The sequence below is a fragment of the Arachis ipaensis genome, chromosome B07 (assembly GCF_000816755.2).
Source record: "Arachis ipaensis cultivar K30076 chromosome B07, Araip1.1, whole genome shotgun sequence".
Classification (NCBI taxonomy): Eukaryota; Viridiplantae; Streptophyta; class Magnoliopsida; order Fabales; family Fabaceae; genus Arachis; species Arachis ipaensis.
The window spans coordinates 6,674,837-6,700,310 of NC_029791.2; the positions used below are offsets into that span (position 1 = coordinate 6,674,837).

At 36.4% G+C, this 25,474-nt stretch overlaps 3 protein-coding genes across 10 annotated transcripts; 1 reads left to right on the plus strand and 2 right to left on the minus strand.

The window, feature by feature from the left end:
- On the plus strand, positions 6,967–10,851 carry LOC107608765 (chitin elicitor receptor kinase 1-like). Of its 6 annotated transcripts, none has more exons than XM_021107177.1 (8): positions 6,967–8,640; positions 8,719–8,870; positions 8,970–9,072; positions 9,375–9,408; positions 9,502–9,509; positions 9,658–9,810; positions 10,142–10,296; positions 10,445–10,846. In XM_021107177.1, exons 1-8 carry the CDS (start codon positions 8,634–8,636, stop codon positions 10,484–10,486), a joined length of 654 nt encoding a protein of 217 aa, XP_020962836.1. In that variant the 5' UTR covers positions 6,967–8,633; the 3' UTR covers positions 10,487–10,846. The 6 variants fall into 6 exon arrangements, 5 of the variants coding, with proteins under 5 accessions (XP_020962836.1, XP_020962838.1, XP_020962835.1 ...); XM_021107179.1 differs by having other exon boundaries at positions 10,466–10,846; XM_021107176.1 differs by having other exon boundaries at positions 10,462–10,843.
- LOC107608764 (vacuolar protein sorting-associated protein 29) lies at positions 12,063–15,205 on the minus strand. 3 transcript variants are annotated; one of them, XM_016310493.2, is made up of 5 exons: positions 14,763–15,205; positions 14,377–14,521; positions 14,091–14,278; positions 12,993–13,130; positions 12,063–12,635 (listed from the first exon to the last, which is right to left on the minus strand). In XM_016310493.2, exons 3-5 carry the CDS (start codon positions 14,220–14,222, stop codon positions 12,333–12,335), a joined length of 573 nt encoding a protein of 190 aa, XP_016165979.1. In that variant the 5' UTR covers positions 14,223–14,278; positions 14,377–14,521; positions 14,763–15,205; the 3' UTR covers positions 12,063–12,332. The 3 variants fall into 3 exon arrangements, with proteins under 3 accessions (XP_016165979.1, XP_016165977.1, XP_016165978.1); XM_016310491.2 differs by having other exon boundaries at positions 14,377–14,527; XM_016310492.2 differs by having other exon boundaries at positions 14,377–14,541.
- Positions 16,370–17,965, minus strand: LOC107609932 (1-aminocyclopropane-1-carboxylate oxidase-like). The gene is made up of 3 exons (XM_016311993.2): positions 17,551–17,965; positions 16,922–17,455; positions 16,370–16,748 (listed from the first exon to the last, which is right to left on the minus strand). Exons 1-3 carry the CDS (start codon positions 17,653–17,655, stop codon positions 16,464–16,466), a joined length of 924 nt encoding a protein of 307 aa, XP_016167479.1. The 5' UTR covers positions 17,656–17,965; the 3' UTR covers positions 16,370–16,463.

Consider the following 25,474-nt stretch of genomic DNA (forward strand, 5'->3'; position numbering starts at 1 on the left):
GTTAAACCTAATTTCTCCCAATTACTATAATAAATCTAATATGCACAAATTTTATCCGTGTAGCCACATCCACCAATTCCCCCTTCAATCCTGGTCAGCGTCACCACCGCGTCCATCATTGATCGACCGACTGAGTGGCTTTCCAAAATCACGGAACAACTCCTGTATGTCACTGTCGGCCCTCCGTTAAAGACACATCCACTCCTCCGAGGTAGCACCCGACGGAGACTCCTGTTGCTCTGCCTCCATGCACACCGCGGTGGATGTCTTCCTGCCTCTTCGAAACACTAGCAAGCGCCTCTGCTGTTTGCCCTGCACAGCCCTAGCCAGACTTAACCCTCTTAACCCTAATTTTGACACAACACACTCCCTCACACACACCAAAATTCTAGCCACCCTTACCCCTTACCCAACAGCAGATAGAAAGGGAAGTAAAACCAAAATCTTAACCCTAATTTTGACACAACACACTCCCTCACACACACCAAAATTCTAGCCACCCTTACCCCTTACCCAACAGCAGAACAAAAGAATAGAAAGGGAAAAGAGAAGAGGGGGAGAACCGGAGAGGCAAGAGAAAGGGAAGGAAGGGAGGTGGCGCCGGTGGGCGTCACTGCCACCGTCGCCACCGTCGTGTCGTTGCGAGGAAGGCCATAACCGAGGGGGAGAGAGAGCTGCACGAGGAGAAGGAGGCGTCACTGGCTCGTGGAGCCCGCGTCGCCGTCGTCACTGTCGAGGTCTTCATCGTCGCCGTCCATGGAGGTTCGCAAACAGAGGGAAGACGCGCCATTCTACCTAGAGTCGCCGCGGGAAGGGTCGTCGCCGTCAAGCCCAGCCACCATCGCCGCCATTCGTGCCTCCGTTTCACGCCGCCAGATCTGTCGCCGGGAGAGAAATAGAACGCGCGTAGAGAGAGAAGAGGTCGCAGAGAGGTTCCGTCGCCGTTGGAACTTTGTTGCTGCTGCCATGGCCGCCGCGCCTCTGCCGCCAAGAAATGCCTAGCCGTCGCCGTCGAAGCCAGCCTCGCTGTCGTTGTCGTAGTTGCAGATTTGGAGCTTCGAAGAGAGAGGAGTTCCCGGAGAGAGAGAAACGCCAAGGAGGGACCGTCCGCTGCTGCGCTGTTCCTGTCGCCGTTCGGATGTACCTGAACCAAGCCGTCGTTGCCGCCGGAGCTGAACCGTTCCTGTCATTATCCCGGTCCAACCTTTTTTCTTGATTTTGCTCTAGCTTTCATGTCCTATTATGCCACCATTTAATCTGTCTTGTCCATGTTTTAATTCGATTTTAGTTTTGCCTGTTTTAGATTCCCAAGACTATCGCCAGCTCCATCTTGTCGCTACTCCGGTCCAAATTCTGTGCTCATTCGTTTTATTCTACTTCAATCCTCCTCATCTTGAATTTGGCACTCCAGATTTGGTATCTTCGGTCCCTTGGGACCACATTGTGAGTAAGCTTTACATTTATAATTGTTTAGCTTTACGTTTATAATTATTTTGATATACGATGCTTTGAACTTAGTTATACTCACAAATATTATTATCAAAAGATTTTAAATTGGTTTTACTAATTGATTTATTAGAAATAAATATTTATCCTTGTTAAACTCATTTTAATATGCACATGAGACTATATATTTTTATGAGACTATGTATGTTTGAAGAAGTTTTATATTATTTTAAAGCATTTGATTTTACTCGAATATGTATTTTTGAAGCATTAAAATTTGGTTAGTACTCACTTATTTTGGAATTGTGAAATATGTTTGAAATGCCTTAAGATTGAGAAAATATGATTGAATATGATTTGGATGAGAAAGTATTATCTGATTTGATTCGATTCGATACCTTATATATTTGAAAAATCAAAGATTTGTTGTATTTGAAATTATATGTTTTGAATTGGTTTGGGAGGCTCATATTAGAAAACCGTAGTTAACGGTGGTTATGACGTTAACCTAGATGCATCTGGCTCAGACCTCAGCTAGTAGGGGCGTTGCTAGCCTAACGTGTAGGCCACACGTTGAATCTGTTATTCCATACCGACACACTAGAGGAAATGGCTACCCATAGAGGTGGAGCCACCCAATTGTGGACTTTTGATTTGATTTCTGTATGAGAACTCCTTATTAATTCACTTATTATTATCAACTATTATTTTCTAATTAAAATTACTTTGATGATAATGTTTGTATAGTCTCATGTCAATTATAAATGTATTGTCTAGTCATTGAGTTGCAAAATTCACCCGTTTTTTTTTTAAATATTTTTCAGGAATAAATATTTGATTATGTGAGATTTTCTATTCAAGAGTAACGGTCTGCAAAGAGTACCTATTCTTTGTCGAATTCCTAGAAGTATATGCTACACATGTCAAAGGCAGGATCCAACCGTTCTTAATTATTTTAATTTTTTTTTTGTTAAAAATATATAACTATTTATTTTAGAACTTGTAAAATATTTGTAACTTGCTTAATAAATTTATATTTGAGTATGTTAGGCTTGTTATAGGATTATTTTTCTGAGCACCGATTATGACTCATTTTGGGTCGTGACACGTCGCGCAGGGTGTCCCTCCTCCGTCGTTGTCGCTGCGATAACAGATTAGTGGTAATTCACGGTTTTGATAAATAGAGATTGTTGCTGGTTTGTTTTTGGTGCATGTCATAGGGTTTGACATTCATATAAGATGAGTCTTTTAATTTGTAGACGCTACTTTTAAGTAATATTAGCGGGATTGATATATGAGTTGAATTTAATTGTTGTATGATATTGGTTCATTATGCTTTACGGGAGAGCTGTTATATGCATTGATAATCATAGCGGATAAGAGAATTCTAAAATATGGGATAAAAAAATGGATTATTAGTTTGTATGTGTTTATCTCTCTGGATTTAAATTGGGTTCGAATGTGGTCAACATATAATTGGGTTTAAAAAATATCTAATTTTTATCCTTGTAAAATTTTTTTTTGTGACTTTATCCGAGTTAAGCCTCAAAGTAGTCCCTGAACTTGCACTCGAGTTTCAAAGTGATCCCTAAACTTAATAATTCCTCAAATTCATCCTCGAAATTGCACTCCGGGACTCATAGTAGTTCCTGAAACATTTTCCGTTCACCAAAACTTTAAAACGACGTCGTTTTGAACCAAAAAAATTTTAAAAAAAGGCCCAGCGTAGACACCCCCAATTCGAACAAAAAAAAAGAAAAAAGAAAAAAAAAAGTGTAGCGTAGAAACCCCCCTCCCTCCCAGTGTAGCATAGAACCAACCCGCCCTTTCCAATTCCCAATTTGTTCCATCCCTATCCCCATTCCCAACCTTCTCCTTCTCCTTCCCCTTCTCCTTCTCCATCCCCATCCCCTTTCCTTTTCCCTTCCCCTTCCCCATCCCCAACCCCTTCTCCTTCTCCTTCTCCTTCTCCTTCCCCTTAGCGTAGAACCACCCCCTCCCAATTCCCAATCTGTTCCATCCCCATCCCCATCCCCAACCTTTTCCTTCCCCATCCCCAACCCCTTATCCTTCCCCTTCTGCTTTCCCAACCTTCCACTTTTTCTTTCACATATATGTTTTGGTTGTTGTTGTTATCGCCGCAAGATGAGAAGGTGAAGATGAAAGAGGAGGAGGAGTCAGAAGCGGGTGGTTGTTGGTGCTGCGCGATGGAGGTTGAGCGGCGGACAGTATGAGTGATGATGAGAGTGGAAAGAGTAGTGATCGGAATTTTATTAATTTCAGAGATTTTGTTATTAAATTTGCTATTTCTTTTTGGTTTGCAGTGGTGGTCGTTGATTAGAAGAGGAAGGGGAAAGGGAAGGGGAAGGAAAAGGGAATGGGGATGGGGATGGAGAAGGGGAAGGCGAAGGGAAAGATTGGGGATGGGGATGGAGAAGGGGAAGGCGAAGGGAAAGATTGGGGAAGGGAAAGGGGAAGGGGAGGAAGAAGGGGGAAGGGGACGATTGGAGATGGGGATGGGATGGAACAGATTGGGAATTGAGAGGGGAGGGGTGGTTCTACGCTACACTTTTTTTCTTTTTTCTTTTTTTTTTTGGTTCGAATTGGAGGGGTCTACACTGCACTTTTTTTTAATTTTTTTGGTTCAAAACGACGTCGTTTTAAGATTCTGATGAATGGAAAATGTCTCAGGAACTACTATGAATCCCGGAGTGCAATTTCAGGGACGAATTTGAGGAATTATTAAGTTTAGGGATCACTTTAAAACTCGAGTGCAAGTTCAGGGACTACTTTGAGACTTAACTCGACTTTATCCTTGTAAATTTGGAGTGTTGAGTAAAAAATAGTAGTTGTAATCTCATTAATTGACTGTTATTTTGGATGTGTCTTTGAATCAAAGGTAATTTTCATGGACCGTTCTATGATTCACCTAATATGTATGGTTGTCAGGAACTAAATTTTGTTTTGTTACGTTAGGTATTCCTTGTTCCAATTTCTATAAAAAATTAATGTGTCTTCTTATCGAGGTTACTTTTCATGGAACGTTTCATGTTTTAAATTATTTGCAGGATTATCAGAAACTGAATTTATTGTCGATTTTACAAAAAATAAGTTTCGAAGCTGTTTTATTGTCTGCTGTTCCTGTTCCTATTGTTATTTTTGATAATTCATAATCATCTGAATTAAAATGTTTCAAAACTACCTTAACTATATAATAGTAACCATTATAATATTTTTTTAGTAACATATATTCTATTAGAGAGAGAGAGAGGTGGGTTCTAATAAAAAACACTCTTCTTTGTTTTTAGAGTGTAATAACTACAATCATAAATTCAGTTATCTCTAATATACATAGGTATTTATCACTTTTAAAAGAAAAAAAAAAATTGTTCTATTTCTTGTAAAAAAGATACGAAGTCATCATGGTCATATATATGAATGTGATTAAAATAAATAACTATTTGAATATGTAATAATTATTATATCATATCAGTTAGCATTTGCCTTTTTAAATTATTTTGGGTATTAAATTAAAAATTTTTACACATGTAGTTAAGTTAATCAAATAATAATTATACAAAATATAATATTTATACATATGAAAGAGAAAGTATTAATTCTTACAAAGCATCCGCAGAACCCAATTTCATCATGCAAAACTTGGTAATGAATAGAACAAATTGTCTCCTATACCAATATAAGAAGTACAAAAAAGATGTTACAAGCATTGAAAGTAAATTTTTTGCAAGAAATACTCTTAATTAAAAAACATCCCAACAAATGAATAAGAGTTTTTTGAGTAGGAAAGCTTTTATGTTGTGTTATAAAGGTAGTTTAATAATACCTTAATTGATAAAAGACAATTAGTATTACTTGAATTTTTCAAATAAATAATTATCTTACATGAAAAATTAATTTTAAAATTGAACAATAAGAGATTCAAGAAGAAATAAATATTAACGTAGTATCATGCCATGAAAAATGGCTTAGTAAAAAAAAAAATTAAATTAAAAGCTGTTTTATTGTTTATTGTTCCTGTTGTTGTTATTTTGGTAAGTCATAATTATTTCAATTAAAATGTTTCAGAACTACCTTAATTACATAATAATAACCATCATAACACTTTTTTTTTGAATTGTAATAATTACCATTATCTCAATGCTTTTTATTATCTTTATATTGTGGTCCAATTACTACTATCTAGTATTGTATTTTATAGGAATTCTCCTGTATCTGAATGCTAAAATATAATTATTATTATTATAGTAATTCTAATTCATGTCATAATAAAAAGCGTGCATACATGTTAATTTTACCTTTAGCATTCTAGTAATTCATTTGATTAATAGGGGTTGTTATTGAATTACTTTGTCTCTGGGTGTTATACCTATAACTTAGTTGATCTAGAAAAAATAAAAGATTAAACTTAAAATTTTTTTATGGCTAAAATTTTTTTTAGCCATAAAAAATTTCAAATTTCTTTTGTTTTTTCTAGATCAACAAAATCACAGATATAACATTCAGAAGACATAAAGTAGTTCAATAACAATCTCTATTAATCAAATGAATTACTATTATACTAAAAACACAATTAACATGTATGCGCGCTCTTTATTATGACCAGAATTAGAATTAATACAATAATAATTATATTATTAGCATTCATATAATAGCAATTGGACTACAATACAAAGATAATAAGACACAATTGAGATAATGATAGTTATTACACTTCAAAGACAAAAAAGAGTGTTTCTTTATTAGAACCCACCTCTATATATATATATATATATATTACTAAGAAAAATGTTAGGATCGTTACTATTATGTAGTTAAGGTAGTTCTAAAATATTTTAATTGAGATAATTATAACTTATCAAAACAATAACAACAAGGGCAGGAATAGCATGCAATTAAACAACTTTTAATTTATTTATTTTCATTATTATTGAGTCATTTTTTATGACATGATACTACACTAATATTTATTTTTTCTGAAATCTGTTCTTGTTCAATTTTAAAATTTAATTTTTCATGCAAGATAATTATCTATTTGAAAATTTTAAATAATACTAATTATTTTTTATCAATTAAACTATTAATCAACTATCTTTATAACACTATACAAAAGTTTTCCTACTCAAGAATTCTTATTCATTTGTTGGAGATGCTGTTTTTTAATTAAGAGTATTTCTTACAAGAAATTTACCTTCATAATGCTTGTAACATATTTTTTTGTACTTCTTTTATATTAGTATAGGAAATAATTCGCCCTACTCATTACTAAGTTTTGCATGATGAAATTGGGTTCTCTGTTCTCTCTTTCATATGTGTAAATATTACATTTTATATGATTATTTGATTAACTTAACTACATGGGTAAGAATTTCCTGTGTATAAATAATAATGTTTTATTTTTTTTCTGAACTTTCAACAACTGTGAGAAGAGCACAACTCCATATCAACAAGTACAACTTTCATAAAATGTTATGATGGCCGGTTACTATTATGTGGTTAGAGTAGTTCTAAAACATTTTATTTCAGATGATTATAAATTATTAAAACAACAACAATAGATTAAGCAGCTTCAAATCTTGTATCTTGCGAAATTAACAAAATAAATTCAGTTTCTACCCTTAAAACATGCAAAGTTCCATGAAAAGTAACTTTGATAAAAAAACACACCAATCTTTTATAGAACTTAGATCAGTGAACACCTAGATCAATGAACACCTAACGTAACAAAATAAAAATCAATTAGTAATAACCATACATATCAGGTGAACCATGAAATCGTCTATAAAAATTACTTTTAATCCAAAGACATATTCGAAATAGCAGTCAATTAATAAAATTACAACTACTATTTTTATTTAACACTCTAAAACATTACTCTAATTTTACAAGGATAACAACTAAATATTTTTCAAATTCAATTATTCATTAACTACATTTGAATCTAATTTAAATTCGAACAGATAAATATATATAAACTAATAATCTATTTTTTTATCTTATATTTCAAAATTTTCTTATTCACCATGATTACTAACGCATACAACAATTTTTCACCAAAACATAATAAATCAATATCATACAAACAATTAAATTCAATTCATATATCAATTTCACTAACATTATTTAAAAATAGCATCTACAAATTAAAAAAATCATCTTGTATCAATGTCAAATCCTATGATATGCACCCAAAACAAACCTGCAACAATCTGATTATCAAAACCGTGAATTACAACTAACCTGTTATCGCAGCGACAGCCACAGCGACGGAGGAGGGACACCCTGCGCGACGCGTCTCAGAGGCTAGGCTGGGAGCGGCGCTGGCTAGGGCTGTGCAGGGCAAACAGCAGAGGCGCTTGCTAGTGCTTCGACGAAGCAGGGAGACTTCCACCGCGGCGTGTGTGGATGCAGAGCAACAGGAGTCTCCGTCGGGTGCTACCTCGGAGGAGTGGATGCGTCTTCAACGGAGGGCCGACGGTGCATGCAACAGTTGTGGCGGCGCTGAGGTGATTTTGGGAAGCCACTCGTTCGGTCGATGACGGACGCGCCGGCAGCGCTGACCAGGATTGACGCCAGCAACCGAAGAACACTCCCAAGACTGACGGTTGGACGGCGCTGAAGGGGGAATTGGTGAATGTGGCTGCACGGTTAAAATTTGTATAAATTAGCTTTCTTATTTTTAATAAAAAATAATAATTAATTATTGTTATCAAAACTTGACTGACTAGCTCTTGGTTTCCAATATTTTTCCTTTAAATATATACTCAAAATTTTAGTAAGAAACCTAAATTCAAATCCTTGTCACTTTTACCGATTCCAGATTGTCACTGTTTTAAATTATTACCACTATTATTATTTATCTTTGTATGTGTGATGTGCATACTTTGCACAAGCTTGGTTCCACTAACAATGGAACACAATTTCATGGTTTCATTGTTGTTCTTGTTGCTGATTACTTTACCTTTGAGTGCAGAATCAAAGTGTAGCAAGAGCTGTGACTTAGCTTTAGCTTCTTACTATCTTTGGAACAATGATTCCAGCCTGCTATATATTTCATACATCATGCAATCCAATCTTCTTCACAAAGTTGAAGATATTGTTTTAGATACAACAAAGACACCTCACATCCATCACATACCATAGTTAAAGTTCCAATACCTTGTGATTGCATGAATGGTGAGCTATCACAATTCACACACTTATTTTAAATTAAAACTTTGATTCTAACACAAAATTCTAACATTTGCATTATAGATGGAGAGTTTCTGTGCCACACATTCCAGTACTCAGTTACTCGCGACGACTACTCAGCCATTGCCAATGGGACTTTTTCCAACTTAGTCACAGCAGAGTGGCTGCAGAACACTAACAGCTATTCACAAGATGCTATTCCAGCCGGTGGAAAGGTTAATGTGACAGTTAATTGTTCTTGTGGAGACAGTAATATTAGCAAACATTATGGATTGTTCATCACATACCCTCTTAAGCCTGAGGATTCTTTGCAGTCAATTGCAAACCAGACAAAGCTTGATCCTGAGTTGTTGATGAAATACAACCCCGGTGTAAATTTCAGCAAAGGGAGTGGTCTGGTTTATATTCCCGGCAGAGGTTCGCTTTCTGATTTTGATGCCATGTTTAGGTCATCTTATATAAATTCATGAGGATTATGTCATTGTTAAGATTTGTGACATATGGTGCATTTATAGATAGAACTGAAAGTAGAGTAGTCCCTCATATCTATGCTAATTCCTAAGCAGTTTGGCTTTTTGCAGTTGAACTTAAATGCATTCAAGAGTATAATAATTAATAAAATTAGCATCATGGTTATGAATGTATATTTCAAATTAGTTTATCAGGAACTTAAACCTTGAGACAAATTCTTCATATTTTCTTTTCATTTCACTTTCCAGATGAAAACGGCAACTATGCGCCTCTTCGCCCAAGGTATTGTTCTTTAAAGTTCAAACCTTATTGGGTTCATGCAATTCTCTAATAACCTGCTAATTTTTATGAATGTATTGTCATTTTCATTTTCAGCTCTGGAGGTTTGTCCATTCTCAATCAGAAGAAAGTAGTCTTATTGATAATTGTTTACACTCGAATTTGATATCAATACCCAATCCAGGGTAAGGATATCCTAAAAGACAAATGTAATAGTACTACTTTCTGCTCAATTTCGTTCTTGTAGAACAGGTCTACCAGGTAAGGTTGTTGCTGGAATATCTGTTGGAGTTGTAGCAGTGCTTCTGTTATTAGCATTTTGTGTTTGTATTAAATGTTGCGGAAGGAAGAAGAAAAATCTGAGAACAGAATATTTCGGTCGGAACATTGCTCGAGCTAGGGAAGGTATGGATTTTGCACATATTTCATACTTGTTCAAAGTTTGAAACTCCCTCAAATAGCCCTTTAATTTGAACATGGGGAAGTACTTAAAATTTTTAAGGATTTGGTTGGCTTGACATTCCAAAAATATGATGCTACCATATAAAATGAGAGTCAAATACTTAGTTTGTACTCTAAAAAAACAAATGTTAAAAGAATGGTTTGACAAATCTTTTACCTAGAGATAGTTTCCTTTCCAGTTTCTTGATGGCTTCAGTATAATTTATGTTGTGTATCATGCAAGAATGGTGAACATGAACAGTCGAGTGACTCTTACTTATCATCCCTCTTTCAGATAAAGCCTCTGATAGCTTTGTAAACACAAGTATAGAAAAATCAGCAGAGTTTTCATATGAAGAACTGGCCCATGCCACAAGTAACTTCAATTTGGCTAACAAAATTGGTCAAGGTGGTTTTGGAGAAATCTATTATGCAGAGCTGAATGGCAAGGTTTGTAATCTCTATGTTGTTAGATTTGATTACAAGATTTTTCAGAAAGGTTACATATTTTTTTTATAGTTGTATATACTATAAATATGTTAGAATTAGGATAGATTGGCAGTTGTTTTACTTTCCATCTTTTCTAATTCCACTGAAGTTCTCTCTAAAACACAGAAAGCTGCAAAAAAGATGGACATGAAAGCATCAAAAGAATTTCTCGCAGAACTGTGATCAATGGTGGTGCTGAAATCAAGGGACTTGTAGCTTTGGTGAATTTTGATACCCTACTATGCATTACTTCTTTTTTGTGTGAAAGCTGATAACATCAGAGGGCCTAGTGGCTTTACACAAGTAATTCAGATTATATTTATGTTCCTTCTTTTCTAATTTTTCTGGTGATTTTTGTGGCAGTTTCATCAAGTTTTTTATCAACCAGATCCTAAAGGTCTTAAAGAACTGGTGGATCCTAGGCTTGGAGATAATTTAGGGATGGCAAAATTCCCCGAGACGCGGGGATCCCTGCGGGGACTGCCCCGAATAGGGATCCGATTGTGGGGAATTTTTCCCGTGGAAATGGGGATGGGGGACAAAATTTGGAATTTTTCCCGCGGGGATGGGGATGGGGAACAAAATTCCCCCGAAGCAGGCGCGGGGACCCGAGCGGGGATCCCCACCCCGTCCCCACTATTCCCCGAAATTTATGAATTCATTGAATTATCCTTAATAGTTTATTCTCATATATGTTTTTTAGTCATTTCTCACACATACATATATATATATATATATACAGAAACCCAAAACTCCTAATCTTTATTTGCATAACCCTTCTTCAATTCAGAGATTCCTAAGGCTGTCCATACTCCATCCAACCTCTCTGCAGCCACCCCCTCGTCACCCTTCTCACCGCATCGTCACACCTCACCATGCCATCACCCTTACCGCGTCGTAATTTCTATTTGCGGCGTTCCTTTTCGTAACTCTGCCGTCGTGTCCATTCTCCTCTCTATTGTCGCATCTCCCACCTCGTCCACTGCTTTTTCTTTTGGCTCGTCGTTGCGTCCTCCCATTGCGTTATTTCAAAAGAAGTCATCATCGTGTCATTTAGACTTTTTGTATAAAATCTTGTAGTTTTTGTATAAGATAGATACTTGCAGCTCTATTCATATGGAAATTAATAATTAGTTAGAACTATTATGTAGATGGGAAATGGGGTCTCCACAGGAAATGAGGCCCTGTGGGAATGGGAATGGGGAGCAATATTCCCCACGGGGGGAAATGGGGCGGAGATGGGGAACAAATTTGAGGGCGGGGATGGGGAGCAGGGAGGCATCCCCCGCCCCCGCCCTGCCCCATTGACATCCCTAAGATAATTACTCAATTGATTCAATTTTCAAGGTATTATCTACTAGTTATATATTACTCTATATATTACTCTCAGAGATCGGAATAGCACAGGCCTGCCTCACAATCCACAAATACTAAAAGCTTATCCAATTTATTTGAATTGAAGAGCACAGGCCTGCCTCACAATCCACAAATACTAAAAGCTTATCCAATTTATTTGAATTGAAGCTGATGTTTTCTCTTTCATTAGCTGATCTGTTTACACTATACATTCCTCATGAATAAAAGATTAGAATCTTTCTCTTGCTTCAAAGTGTTAGCTAGTTTTTAACCCACTCCAACAGACATGACAATAACACGTAGGCAGTGGCATTAATTTAATTGAGGATACTAACCATAAACCCCATGCAAGAAGATATTTATTCAATGGAATGCACAATGCTAAATTGCTAATCAACCATAAATGTTTATAGCATCCAGTCATACATATCACAAGTTGATCAAATTCTATGAATATTGAAAGTCTAAGGCCTCTTTCTTCTTTGGTGTAGTCTATAATAAGGTTTTTACTAGTCTCCAAAACAGAATAAAACTAAAGCAGAATACTCTTACAAAGTGAAGAAGGGGATAAAAAAAAAAACACTAGAAACACCAAATTAAAAAAAAAAGTTACAGAGAGATTAAGACCAAGATACAAATGCCTAATGAGCAGTGTGGGTTGAGGCTGTTTTCTTAAAATCAATCTTGTCAACCTTAACCTCTCCGTCGATAAGTTCATATACATATACCACAACACGCAGGCCATCGATGTCCATGAGGACAAAACTCGGATTCACATCATAAGTGATGCTGCTATAAGCACCTGTTGCGGAACCAGGATTTATAACCACACCACCTTCGTGTTTGTATGCGGTAAACTGATGGGTATGACCTGTGACAAGGATGTCTACATCTAGCTGCCTCTGTAGCATTGCAAGTGAGTCTAGGTCTCCCCAGGGAATAACCTTCATAACCATTAAGATCAAACAATCATCATGTAGTTATAAATAATATGCAACAAATTTATAATGAGATATACCATCCAACACATATTAGGAAAGCCGACAATGTACTCGAGCAGTGTAAAGTGACACTTGCAGAATGAGATTATTTGACATAGATTGACAAAAAGCATCACTAAAAATACTCCCCCAAAACCCTTTTCTTCTTGGCTTAATAAGTACATATTTGATCATGGAATATCATAGTGGAGTAACCACTTATGGCAAAGATAATCCTAAACTGATTACTTGCCAAAGCCCAAATATATCTAGAAATGAAGTTGGAGGGAATAGCAGAAAATTGTTTAAGGAAAATCAGACCTGATGACCATGGCAAAGTCCCAGCTTAAACTGACCAATGGTTAGTGTTTTGGTCTCTGGATATCTTGTATCTTCGTCATACTCGCCACGTGTTATATGCAAGTCTGGACAAAGAGTCTTCAAGTAGTCATGAACTTCCTGAACACAATTGACATCTAAGTTAGCTTAAAAGTTAAAAGAAACTCAGACATGGACATGACATCGGATTAAGCGACATATATCTTGATGAAAAACTGGAATTCTCAATAATATGCGTATATACAACAACTAGGCTTGTCCCACTAGGGTCAGCAACATAGATAAAGTGCCACCTTATTGCTCTACCAACATCATAGCCATTTTTAATAAGTTGCTTCATGGTTTCTAGTAAGTCTACTTCTAGCCATAGGACTACCGTCCCTAAATTGGAGTCTCTACAAGCCTTTTCCAAACAAGTCCTTACCACTTTAAACAAGATTCTACCATCTTCTCTGTGATAGGTTACACTCTAACTTTCTAATGCCTTCCTTTCTAATCCTATCAAGTATAATGTGTCCAATCATCCAACCGAGCATCCTCGTCTCTACAACATTGTCTGTTTAATAGCAATACAGTAAAATTTACCCTCAAAATTTAGTGGTACTTTTTAATCCCAGATACATGTGTGTCACACACAGATATACCATGAGAATTAGGTCCCACAACCTACTTGACATTTCAAGCCCCTTGTACAGAAGTTAACAGAATATATATCAAGGACAGGTTGAATTGCAAAGCTAGATCCATTAACAGAACATACCATGTTATGATAACATTAGGATGAAAAGGGGGATACAGAGAATAAGAAACCTCTCAACTTGGTCATTGGAAGTGAAGAATAATAATGCATACTCCTCCTCACCATTACTAAGTGGCAACCAAAGACAGTCCTTAGAGGTGGCCATGAATTCCAAAATTTACAATTAATTTGAAAGCACCAATTTTGTACCCAAATGCACTCAAACAACAACATTATGCAAAAAAAGAAAAACAAGGTAAAATAAAGGATATCAGCAACGATTGAAACAAATTAGCTTAAGATCAGTAATAACTGAATTGGATAGAAAGAGAAAGAGAGACCTTAATACAAAGGTTTCCTGTACAAATGATGTGTTGGATCTTGCCAGGAACAAGCATGGATTTGAACTTAGCAGGGAGATCAGGAGCCCTATGTGGTATGTGTAAATCCCCAAGAGCCAACACCAGCACCATCCTCAACGATCGATCACAGATTCAGATTATTGATTATTGATTATTGATTCAAGCACCTGCACGCAAACATCACATTATCGAACATGCAAGAAAGAAGATACGAATTAGATTATTTGATTTGATTTGAGTGTGCGAAAGAGACAGAGTAGCGAACCTGAGTGGCTGTGGAATCAGACGCCGCCGTCGGGATTGAGCCGGTGGGAATGGTGGCAGCAGCGAAGGAAACAACACGCAGATGCAAGGGAACCGACGAATCAAAACAAGAAACTCAAATTGGAATGACGAAGACCCTCCACCTCCTGCTCCTAACGAAAAAACACTAACATTTTTTTTTAATCTTCAGAATCATTATCGATTAAATAATAATTAATTAATATGAGTAAGTCAATTAATAACAATTTTTATAAAAAATAAAATAATGAAAATGAAAAATATTTTAGAAACAAAAAAGAAGAGTGATATTATTAACTTTAGGAATAGAAAAATATTCTCCTAAATCAAATCAGATTTAATAAAAAAAACGAAGAACAGTTCACTGACCTTCGATCTGAGCAGTCCGGGTAGAGTATGACTGAGAGCGATTGAGCGCGACGGTGACCAGACAACGGCGAGCAGGACGGTGACCAGACGACGGCGACAAGACGAAGAACAGACGACGAGCACACGAGCAGAGGGGTTGGAGACTCGAGCACGAACACCAGACGAGGACGGAAGCTTTTGAGCGCGACAGACGGCGACGGAAGCGCGGCTAAGCAGACGAGGACGACAGACGCCGAGCTGACCTCGAGGAAGAAGCTGCGATCGGCGAGAGCGAACAGGGGTCGGAGACTTGGAACACGCCGACAGGACGAAGGGGGAAGCTCCTGAGTGCGACGGACGGAGGAAGTGTCCCACTCCTTGCGGCGGCGGTGGTGGAGGCTAACTAGAGTTTATTTTAGTGATGACAAGGTTCTGATTTCTAAAAGAGTGAATTTTCAATTCTGAAGGAAAGAGAAGGAGAAAGGGGCTGGTGGGACATAAATGTGATAAAACGGTGTCGTTAGGTTAAACCAGTCAGGTTTCGATTCAGCCTGACCGGCCGGTTTCTTTCCGATTCAGCGGTTCTCATACGGTGTTTACTGTTTAGTGTTTAGAATGAGTTTTTCTTAATGGACCGAATCACAAAGACTTTCGGTCTCCAGTCGATCCTATTCGGCCAATTGGTCCGATCCAATTTTTAAAATTATGTTAAATTCAACTTCTAAGAATATCTCCCATATTAATTGTAATTTTATTTTATTTTGATTCTTACAAGAATATTTGTGAAATTATATCATAAATAGTAATTTAAAATTAAAAAAAAAATTAATATTTAATATTAATTCAATTAAAATTTTATACTATTTTAAATTATTTTATCAATATAATTATATAAGTGATAAAATTTTATTAATTCTCTATTAAAAAGATACTATATCTTTAAGGTGATACTGATTTCATAAATCAACTCTAATATAAATATCAATTTTAAATTAATTTATTTTTTAAAAATATTAAAAGTGATACTTTAAAAATACTCCGTTAAAAATGCTTTAAGTACTTGCTAAAATTTTGGATATCAATAGAGTTTTTTCTTTTTTTTAAATGTTTACATTTTTTAAATTTTAATCTTTCATTTTGGATCATCTCAAAAAAATAAGTTAGGGACTTGCAGAAAGAAAAAAAGAAGTTAGTGAATGTAAATGTGATTGGATAACTTTTTTAATCCCCTTTATATCTTGGAAATAATATCCTACTTTATTTATTCACAAAATAATAAAAATATAATTCTTATTTTTTGAGGGCTGAAACAAAATATACATTCTACCCTAACTCATTATCTTTTTACCAACATATATAGAGTAACTTCTTTGGAGCTTGGTCAGTTTTTGGGAAACATAATATTTATTATATACTTAAAAATTAATTTAGGAAGTAGGAACATGTAATGACCACCATAACATGGACTTATTACAAAAGTAACATTTCATTCGTTTTGATTAAATATTAAATTTGTATATATAGTTGCAAGCATTATTAAAAGCATCTATATCAGTGGATCCCCTAACAACAGTGTCAACCAAGATGTTTCTTGTGAGCTTCGACATAGACAAGGATAAAAGAAAAGAAAGAAACGAGCATTATTCCCAAGTACTCATTTCCACACAACTAAATTTTCTTCTTAAAAGCTATTACAATCTTAGAAAACACAGCTGAAATTAATTATGCTGTTGCAGCAGGAAGTGAAGCCTTCATCATGGCTTGGAATCTTGGCTCCTTTGCCTGAAACTTGAGTGCAGCATAGAGCTTCATGTAGTCCTCAAACACAAACTTTGGGTATTGTTGGTTTCCTCCTCCTTCTTCTGCCTTTTGTTCCAACAATGATGGTGCAGGGTATATCACAGCATCACTTCCAGGGTTGTAGAATGATGCTATGGACATCCTTGTCCCATTTGTTTGTGTTATCACACGGTGCTCCACACTCTTGTATTTTCCATTTGTGATCACCTATGTAATTTCACCATAATTATTCATGTTGGATAAGGTTATTACAAGAACAATCACCTTAATTGATATAAGTAATTAATTTGTGAATGTTAGGCATATAAATATGAGAAAGGTTTTGTTATACCAGTTTATAAACATTATTCTAAGGATTAGTAATAAGAGAGTTGAAATACCTCAATTTGGTCACCAAGATTAACAACAATGGAGTGGCGCATGGGCGGAACATCCACCCATTTTCCATCCTTGAGAAGCTGGAGGCCGCTGACCTTGTCATCCTGCAAAAGAAGGATGATGCCGCCGGCATCGGTGTGGGCCCGGAGACCCTTAACAAGATCAGGGTTAGGGCATGGAGGGTAGTTAGCAACCTTAGTCCCAAAAGAAGGACCTCTTGATCCAGAAAAAGCATTTTTGAGATAGCCCTTTTCTAATCCAAGATTGTCACACAAAAGATCAAGCAGCTGCTCTGCAAGAATCTCCAGCTTCACTGCAAACTCCTTCATTACATCTCTGTACTCATCACTGAGATCAAGAACTTCAGAGATGTTAGATTCCGGAAGATGGCGCAAGAAGAAGGTGCTCTCCCAATCCAATAAGGCCTTGCTTGCTGCAAACTCCTTGAACCTCTGCTCCATGCATTTTCTGTAATGTTCTTTGTTTACCCTCTCCACTCTGTCCAATAGCTCCTCTTCTATTCCATGATTCACCAACTATATATATACAAAACACCAATTAATGTATTATTATACTATAAGATGTTAAACAAATCACATTAATCATGAAATATATAAATGAATGTACTTACCTCAAAGAATCCCCAATTCTTACAAGCATCTTCAATTTGATCAAGAATAGCCTTCCTCTCGTTACCATTGACATTCTCTAAGCTAATCACTGGGAAGTTCTCCATCTCTCTCTCTTTCTCTTTTGTATCACTTTGTGTGTTTCGTTAATTAATATGTTTTGAGTATGCAGAATGAGAAAGAAGGAGAGTGCTATTTATAGGAATTATTCTAGGTAGTTAAATTAGTTTTGTATGGTGATGATATGCCTAAATTTTCATAAAGTGCATGCATGCATGCATGCTTTTCAATTAGGCTTGTTGAGACCTGTATGGTTATATCAAAGATCATATCATATGCTAAGTTGCGTCGTTGAATTTTCTTTGAGGCTGCCTCAAAGCACCAAGTTGCAATAGTATTAGTGCATTATTATTCCCCTAAGCTAGTTGGAGTTTCATCACGTGTTTTATTGAAAGGTTGTTGCCACAAGCTAGTTAATACAGTTATAAAATTCAATTCAACCAGGAAGGATCTATTTACCGTTCAATTGTAAAATTTCGTTTGCTTTTAAACATTAAATTTTCAACCTCATTAAGTAAAACTTGTTTACATTTTCGATTGTCCTCTGGCGGCTTATAAAAGTAGTAACTCTTTGGATTACCAATTTTAAATTTTTGAATAGTTTAATTAACAAGATACTTATGTTAGTTTATTAAAATTGTTGATCGAAAATTGATTTTCGATCTGAAAGGATCAAATCGAAAGATATCGAATATGGTTTTCGAGGAAATGTATTTAGGAGGTTAAGTCTGGGAGTTGCTGACACGGAATTTGTTTTTGAGTTGCTTTGTCGAAATCGAAGAAGTTAAATTGAGGAGGAGATTCGATTTGAAGGAAGATTTTCGAAGATTTAGTCGAGTGGTCAAAAAAGTGAGAAGGTTAGTGAATAATTAATTGTTGTTAATGTAATTTTAATTGACCGTTATGTAAGGGTATGTTATAAATACTAAGGAATTTCAGTGAAAAAGGGTTAGAACTTTTACTCAGAAAAACACTCTAAGCACTCTCACATCCCAGTGTATTCCTGAGTTTGCGATCGAGTTTCCTTTTTCTGTAGGATTCCTTCCACCTTCTTTTTATTCTTTTTAATTTCAATCCTGTTTGTATTTTTTCATATTTTATTTAATCTTATTCATTAAGTGTTATTCATATTTATTTATTTTTTCTTTTGAATTTAGTTTTCAGTATTTTATCATCACCATTTTACATGAAGAAGTCCTTTATTTTAAAAGAAAGTAACTTATTGTTTTCTTTTAATTTCTTTAAATTGTTTACAAAACGTTAATTTCTGAATTTTATTTACTAATTTATGAATTTACTGTATTTTAATCCTTTAAATTTAGTCTAATCGAAGACACTTTGATGCACTTATAGAAAATTGGTACTCGCACAGAGGAGTTGGTTTCGCTCCCAGACCATTAGAATCGAACCACCTTCAATTTGCTAAAAATCGACAAAACAAATTGACACGCCCAGTGGGACAGTTTTAAATCGAAGTATGTCAAAAGTTACTACTTTCCAGTGTATGCGATTACGAAGTGGGAAGATCATTCACATGGCTGATGAATTGTCAAATGTGAATGGTGGTTCCTCCACCAATGATAGCATAACAGTATCCGTACAACAGGCCGACGTGTCTTCACGTTCGGAAGGTGCAATCGGAACTGAAAGTATAGTCGTCACGACTATTCAAACTGGAAATGTTAGACGTAATATTCATCCACGTGGCCCTGCGCCACCGTTTTAACCTCCATTAACCGCTAGTTGGCCCCCTTATGGCTTGCCTGTTGGTTATACCCCACCGGTGGGTGGGTTTGTCCCACCTATTCGATTTGGGAATGTAAGTGGAGTAAATATTATGCAAAACCCACAACAACACTCTGAGTATTCTCGTGAGTATCATGTGGGCTCCACTTCGAATGCTGCGAGTTCAATGGCAGCGTATCGACAACAAGTGGAGGAAAGTCACCATGACTTGGTTAATTTATTGACTCAGCAAATGACTACAATTCTGAATCCTATGATGGCTGATCATGAATCAAGATTCGAGCGTCTTGCTAGACAAGTCGAGAGGATTGCTCGAATCGTCGATTATGATGACGGTGAAAGGCATAATGCTCGAGGAACTAATGAGGGGATGGAAAATATTTTTCAAAATAAAAATCATGTTCCAAATCAAGAAAACCCTCGCATAGTTCATCGACATGAGAATGCTGATAATGTTTTACATGGTTTGCGTGGTGATCGTTATTAGGTCACCCGAATTGTAGAAGAAGTGTTAAATTGGGTCGGATTGAATGTTGGTTTTATGAATCAGCCACATTTTGTTTCGGCTTTTTCCCAAGTAGTTCAAATGGCTGAAGTGCCAAGAGGGGTAAAGAATCCGAAAATAACTTCAAAATTTGCTAGAGAAGTTGGAGAATCAACAACTGAACATGTTGCTCGATATCTGATCGAGATTGGAAATTTAGCAAATGATGAAAATTTGAAAATGAAATTTTTTCCGTCGTCATTGACGAAGAATGCATTTACATGGTTTTCGAATCTTAGACCAAATTCGATTACAACATGGAATCAGTAGGAAACTGCTTTTCACGCTCAATTTTATCGAGGGAAATGAATGTAGCAGTTACCGATTTAGTAGCTTTGAAACGTGAAGATGGTGAAACCATTGATGATTATTTAATATGTTTCAAAAATTCTAGAAGTAGGTGCTATGTCACATTGCCTGAGAATGAAATAGTGAAAATAGCAACTATAGGGTTAGGATTCTATATGCGCAGAAAGTTGCTTAATGTGCATATTCCTGATTTGGCTCATTTGGCCGAAAAGGTTTGGCAAACTGAGTTAATGAAAAAGGAAAAAGAAAAACACAGAACCGAACAGAGGTCGAAAAGTAAACCATTTATTCGAAAGGAGAAAGTTGCTTATGTAACTATGGAGTCCTCAGAGGAGGAAATCAATTTTGAAACAGAAGTCGATTTGGATAAACTTAAGAAAGGCCCTCCATATGTTTGTTCTTTGTTGAAAAAACTTCCTAGTAGTGAAAAGTCGAATGATTCAAAATTTAAAAGTGGAAAGAAATATAGTTTCGATATCTCCAAATATGATCAAATTTTTGATGTGTTGCTTAAAGATAGACAATTGGTTTTGCCTGAGGGTAGAACTTTACTTTCCTTGAAGGATTTGAAAGGAAAACCTCATTGTAAATTCCATCAAGTAACAAGTCATTCGACTAACAGTTGTGTTCATTTCAGGGATTTGATTTAGGAGGCAATAATGGAAGGACGTTTGAAATTTGATGATGGCAAAAAGGAAATTAAGGTCGATGTAGATCCTTTCGAAACTGATGCCAGTTATGTGGAACCCTGCTTTGAAGTGAATACGGTGGGGATGTCTTATGATTTTGATGTGGCTCTTGATGATTTCGTGTCACAAGTAAGAGTTGTGTACCCCAAAACAGGGGATGGTTTGTTGGACTTCTTGGTTCAGCAAAAAATCAAAGACCGGGACGTATCGCTGTGTCCACGGTGTAACGCTGTTTTTGATGCCGAAACAGCGGCAATCTTTGAAAAGGAAAGAATGAAAAAAAATTAGCACACAGGGAGGAACGAGGACGTGAGAGACAACTAATTCGATGTGTAGAAGGTTCTGGTTCAAAAATTCCTCTACATGATGTGAATACATCTTTGAGCCGATCTCAGGCTATTGGTGTTCAATGGATCAGAAACCGTCAAGAATTCCAAAGGCGTGATCCCTTATATCGACGTAATCCTCAATGGGGACACAGAGCGCCGTCTCGAAATCAATATGCAGCTTTTCGAGGGCGAGCCAGAGGATACCCGAGAGGAAGAGGAGGAATGAGAAGTTTCAATCAAAATAAAAAACTTCAGATTGATACGGAAAAGGAAGCAAGCAAGGGGGCAACTCCTTCAATGCATTTCCGAATTGTCTTTCCTTCTGATAGAGAGACTTATCCTAAGGAGATTCCATCGCCAGCTAAGATGGACAAAGGAAAGGCAATTGCTCAGTCTTCTGGGGTAGATAAACATAAAGATGTTGATATCGATGAAAAATACTTCGATGAAGGAGATGATGACATGGTGGGGACGATTTTGATAATCCCTACCGAGTACCTTGGGGAGTGTGACGGTAATCCGGATGAGGATTACGATCAAGAGGATGAAGAAGCTTTTTCTTTCATCCGTATAGAAGATGAGCCAGGTTTCTTTGCTCGTCCAACTGAGAGGCAGATGTTTCATTTGTGTCCCCTTCACATTGTTGCTGTTGTGAATGGTTTTAAAACAAATAAGGTACTGATTGATGGTGGAGCAGCGATAAGTCTCTTACCTGAGAGGATGTTGGGAAAAGTAGGGAAACATTTTGAGGAGTTGGTCCCTACAAATATCGCTGTAACTGACTTTAGTGGAAATTTCACACCAGCAAAAGGGTTAGTTACTCTGACAGTGAAGGTGGGGTCTTTAGAAAGACACTCTGTATTTGTGGTGGTCCCATCTAAGGCTAGTTATAATGCCTTACTTGGAAGGGATTGGATCCATGGAGTGGGTGCTGTGCCATCTACAGTGCATCAGAGCATACTTCTATGGACTAAAGAGGGCAAGCCTGAAATTGTCAAGGCGGATTCGAGTTTATATGTCGAACAAATGCATGTCGATTTTAGGATATATAATCGAAAATTGAAGCCTTTAAATGTTGATCGATCTTTGAATCTTTACAATTGTGAAAGTTGTTATTTGACCTCGGAGGGACTATCGGTGAAGTTGTGCTACCCAGACATACCTTTCGAACTAACAGGTTGGGATTGTGATTCTTGAAGGCCTTGAAGATTGAATCATGGACCAGGTTGAGGAAGTTTCTGATTACCTGGTAACTTTGCATAATTATTTAAATTTCTGAGTTTTAGAAAATAAAGATGATTCTTCTGATAAAGTTGAATCTTATAGGAATGATAGATTTGTTAGTAGTAATATGTTTGATTCGGCACCTCTAATCGAATGTAGTAATGATGTTCCTATTACTTGTAATGATATTAACAATATGAGTCGGACTGCCGATTTAATAGCAGAGGCTCATTTTTTAGAGAATAAAAGTTATGATGATTCAATAAGAAAATCAAGTATCAACTCTTTCTTGTGATGTTATTGATTTTACTTTTGATTGTATTTATGATTTGGAACCTTTGGAATTTGAAAAATGCACAAATAAAGATGATCATTATAACGGATTTGAGTCTCAAGATCCTTTAGAAGAAGTTAATTTGGGTACTTATGATGATGTTCGAATTACATATATTTGTAAAGATCTTATTGATCCTTTTCGAACTAATCTTATCGATTTGTTACATGAGTTTAAGGATTGTTTTGCATGGGATTACCATGAAATGCCTGGTCTTGATTGATCGTTAGTAGAACATCGATTAGCATTAAAACCCAATGCTCGACCTGTGAAACAAATCCCTAGACGTTTTGCTCCTGAAATTAATGTAAAAATCAAGGAAGACATAGAACGCTTGATTAAAGCTAAATTTATTCGAACTGCTCGTTATGTAGAGTGGGTGTCGAATATAGTTCCAGTGATGAAGAAAAACGGAAAATTGAGGGTGTGTATCTATTTTCGAGATTTGAACAATGCTACTCCAAAGGATGAGTATTTCATGCCAATTGCAGATATGTTAATTGATTCTGCAGCAGGAAATGAAATCCTAAGCTTCATGGACGGTTATTCTGGATATAACCAAATATTTATTGCAGAGTATGATGTGGCCAAAACTGTTTTCCGTTGTCCTGGGGCATTAGGTACATATGAATGGGTGGTTATGCCTTTTGGTTTGAAAAATTCTGGAGCGACATATCAACGAGCAATGAATGCTATTTTCCATGAGTTTATTGGAAAATTTATGGAAGTGTATATCGACGATGTAATGGTCAAATCTATTTCTGTAAATCAACATATAGACCACTTAAGAAGAGCATTCTTGACTATGAGGAAAAAATGATTAAAAATGAATCCTTTGAAGTGTGCTTTTGGTGTATCGGCGGAAAATTTCTTAGGCTTTGTCGTTCATAAGAAGGGGATAGCTATCGATAAGAATAAAGCAGATGCAATATTAGCTTTGTCTGCACCCAAATCAAAGAAAGAAGTACAATCGTTTTTAGGAAAAATTAATTATCTTCGAAGGTTTATCTCGAATCTTTCAGATCGAACTAGGGTGTTTGTGCCTCTAGTAAAATTAAAGAATGGTTCGAAATTTGAATGGACTACAGAGCATCAGTCAGCATTCGATTCGATCAAAACTTATTTGGCCAAGGCCCCAATTATGGCGAATGTTCGTCCATTTGAACCTTTAAAATTATATATTGCAGCATCTGAGAATTCGATTGGATGTATGTTAGCCCAAGATGATGAAAATGGGCATGAACGTGCAGTTTATTACCTTAGTCGAGTCTTAACTGATATCGAAACAAGGTATTCACCGACTGAAAAGTTATGTTTGTCATTATATCATGCTTGTATGAAACTAAAGTGTTATATGGTGGCTAAATCGGTAAAGTTAATAGCGGCAGACTGATGTTATTAAGTATATGCTTAGTTTCCCTATGTTAAGGGGGCATTTGGGAAAATAGATGTTAGCATTAATAGAATTCGACTTGCAATATGTCCCAGCGAAAGCTGTTAAAGGACAGGTCATTGCAGACTTTCTTGTGGATAATTCAAAAGGTCTGAATGACCAGAGGGCAAATATTATAGATATAAAGGTCAATTATTAGAAATTGTATTTTGATGGATCTAAGCACAAAGATGGTGCAGGAGTTGGAATCCTTATTATTTCACCTGAGGGTGTTCCATCAGAATTTTTGTTTGAATTGAAGTATCCTTGTTCTAATAATGTCGCTGAATATGAGGCTTTAATTTTAGGTCTCGAGATTTTAATTGACAAAGGAGCTTTAGAGGTTCAAATTCTAGGAGATTCACAGTTGGTTTTAAAGCAGTTATCAAAAGAATTTAAATGTAACAATGAAACGTTACAGAAATATTTAGTAACTGCCTAGAAAATTCTACATGTATATATTTGAATACTTGTAGAATATCTAAAATATATATTTTATTCAAAGAAAAGTGCAAATATATACATGTGGGAATTTTTCATCCCTTTATGTCGAATAGTGTCTGAGTCTCAACTTGGTGCCTCATTAAAAAACCTTTTCAGGAAAAAGAGTGCATCCAATAGTGAGATCTTTTACTTTTCTAGCTGTAGTACCTTCTTAGGTTGCAGGCGTGCCATGATCTGGGAAGCTCTCATCCATCGAGTTCGGACAGTCTGTAGTAGCCCTTCCCAAGTACTTTTACAACTCGGTAGGGTCCTTTCCAGTTTGCTGCCAACTTTCCTTCTCCTGATCGAGTTGTTCCAATATCATTTTGGATTAGGATGAGATCGTTCTCCGTGAAACTTCTCGGCACTACCTTTTGATTATATCTGGAAGCCATTCGACGTTTTAGTGCTTCTTCCTTGATCCGAGCTCTTTCTTGGATTTCAGGTAGTAGGTCGAGTTCTTCCTTCTGAAGTTGAGAGTTGGCCTCTTCATTGTAGTGGACTACTCTGGATGACCCTTCCTCGATCTCTACTGGGATCATTGCCTCCACTCCATATGCTAGTCGAAAGGGTGATTCATTTGTCGTGGAGTGTGGCGTTGTTCGATATGCCCATAAGACTTGTGGAAGTTCTTCGGCCCAAGCTCCCTTTGCATCTTTTAGTCTCCGTTTCAACCCAGCCAATATGACTTTGTTGGCAGCTTCGGCCTGTCCATTGGCTTGAGGGTGTTCGACGGAGGTGAACTGGTGCTTTATATTCAAGTCGGATACTAGTCT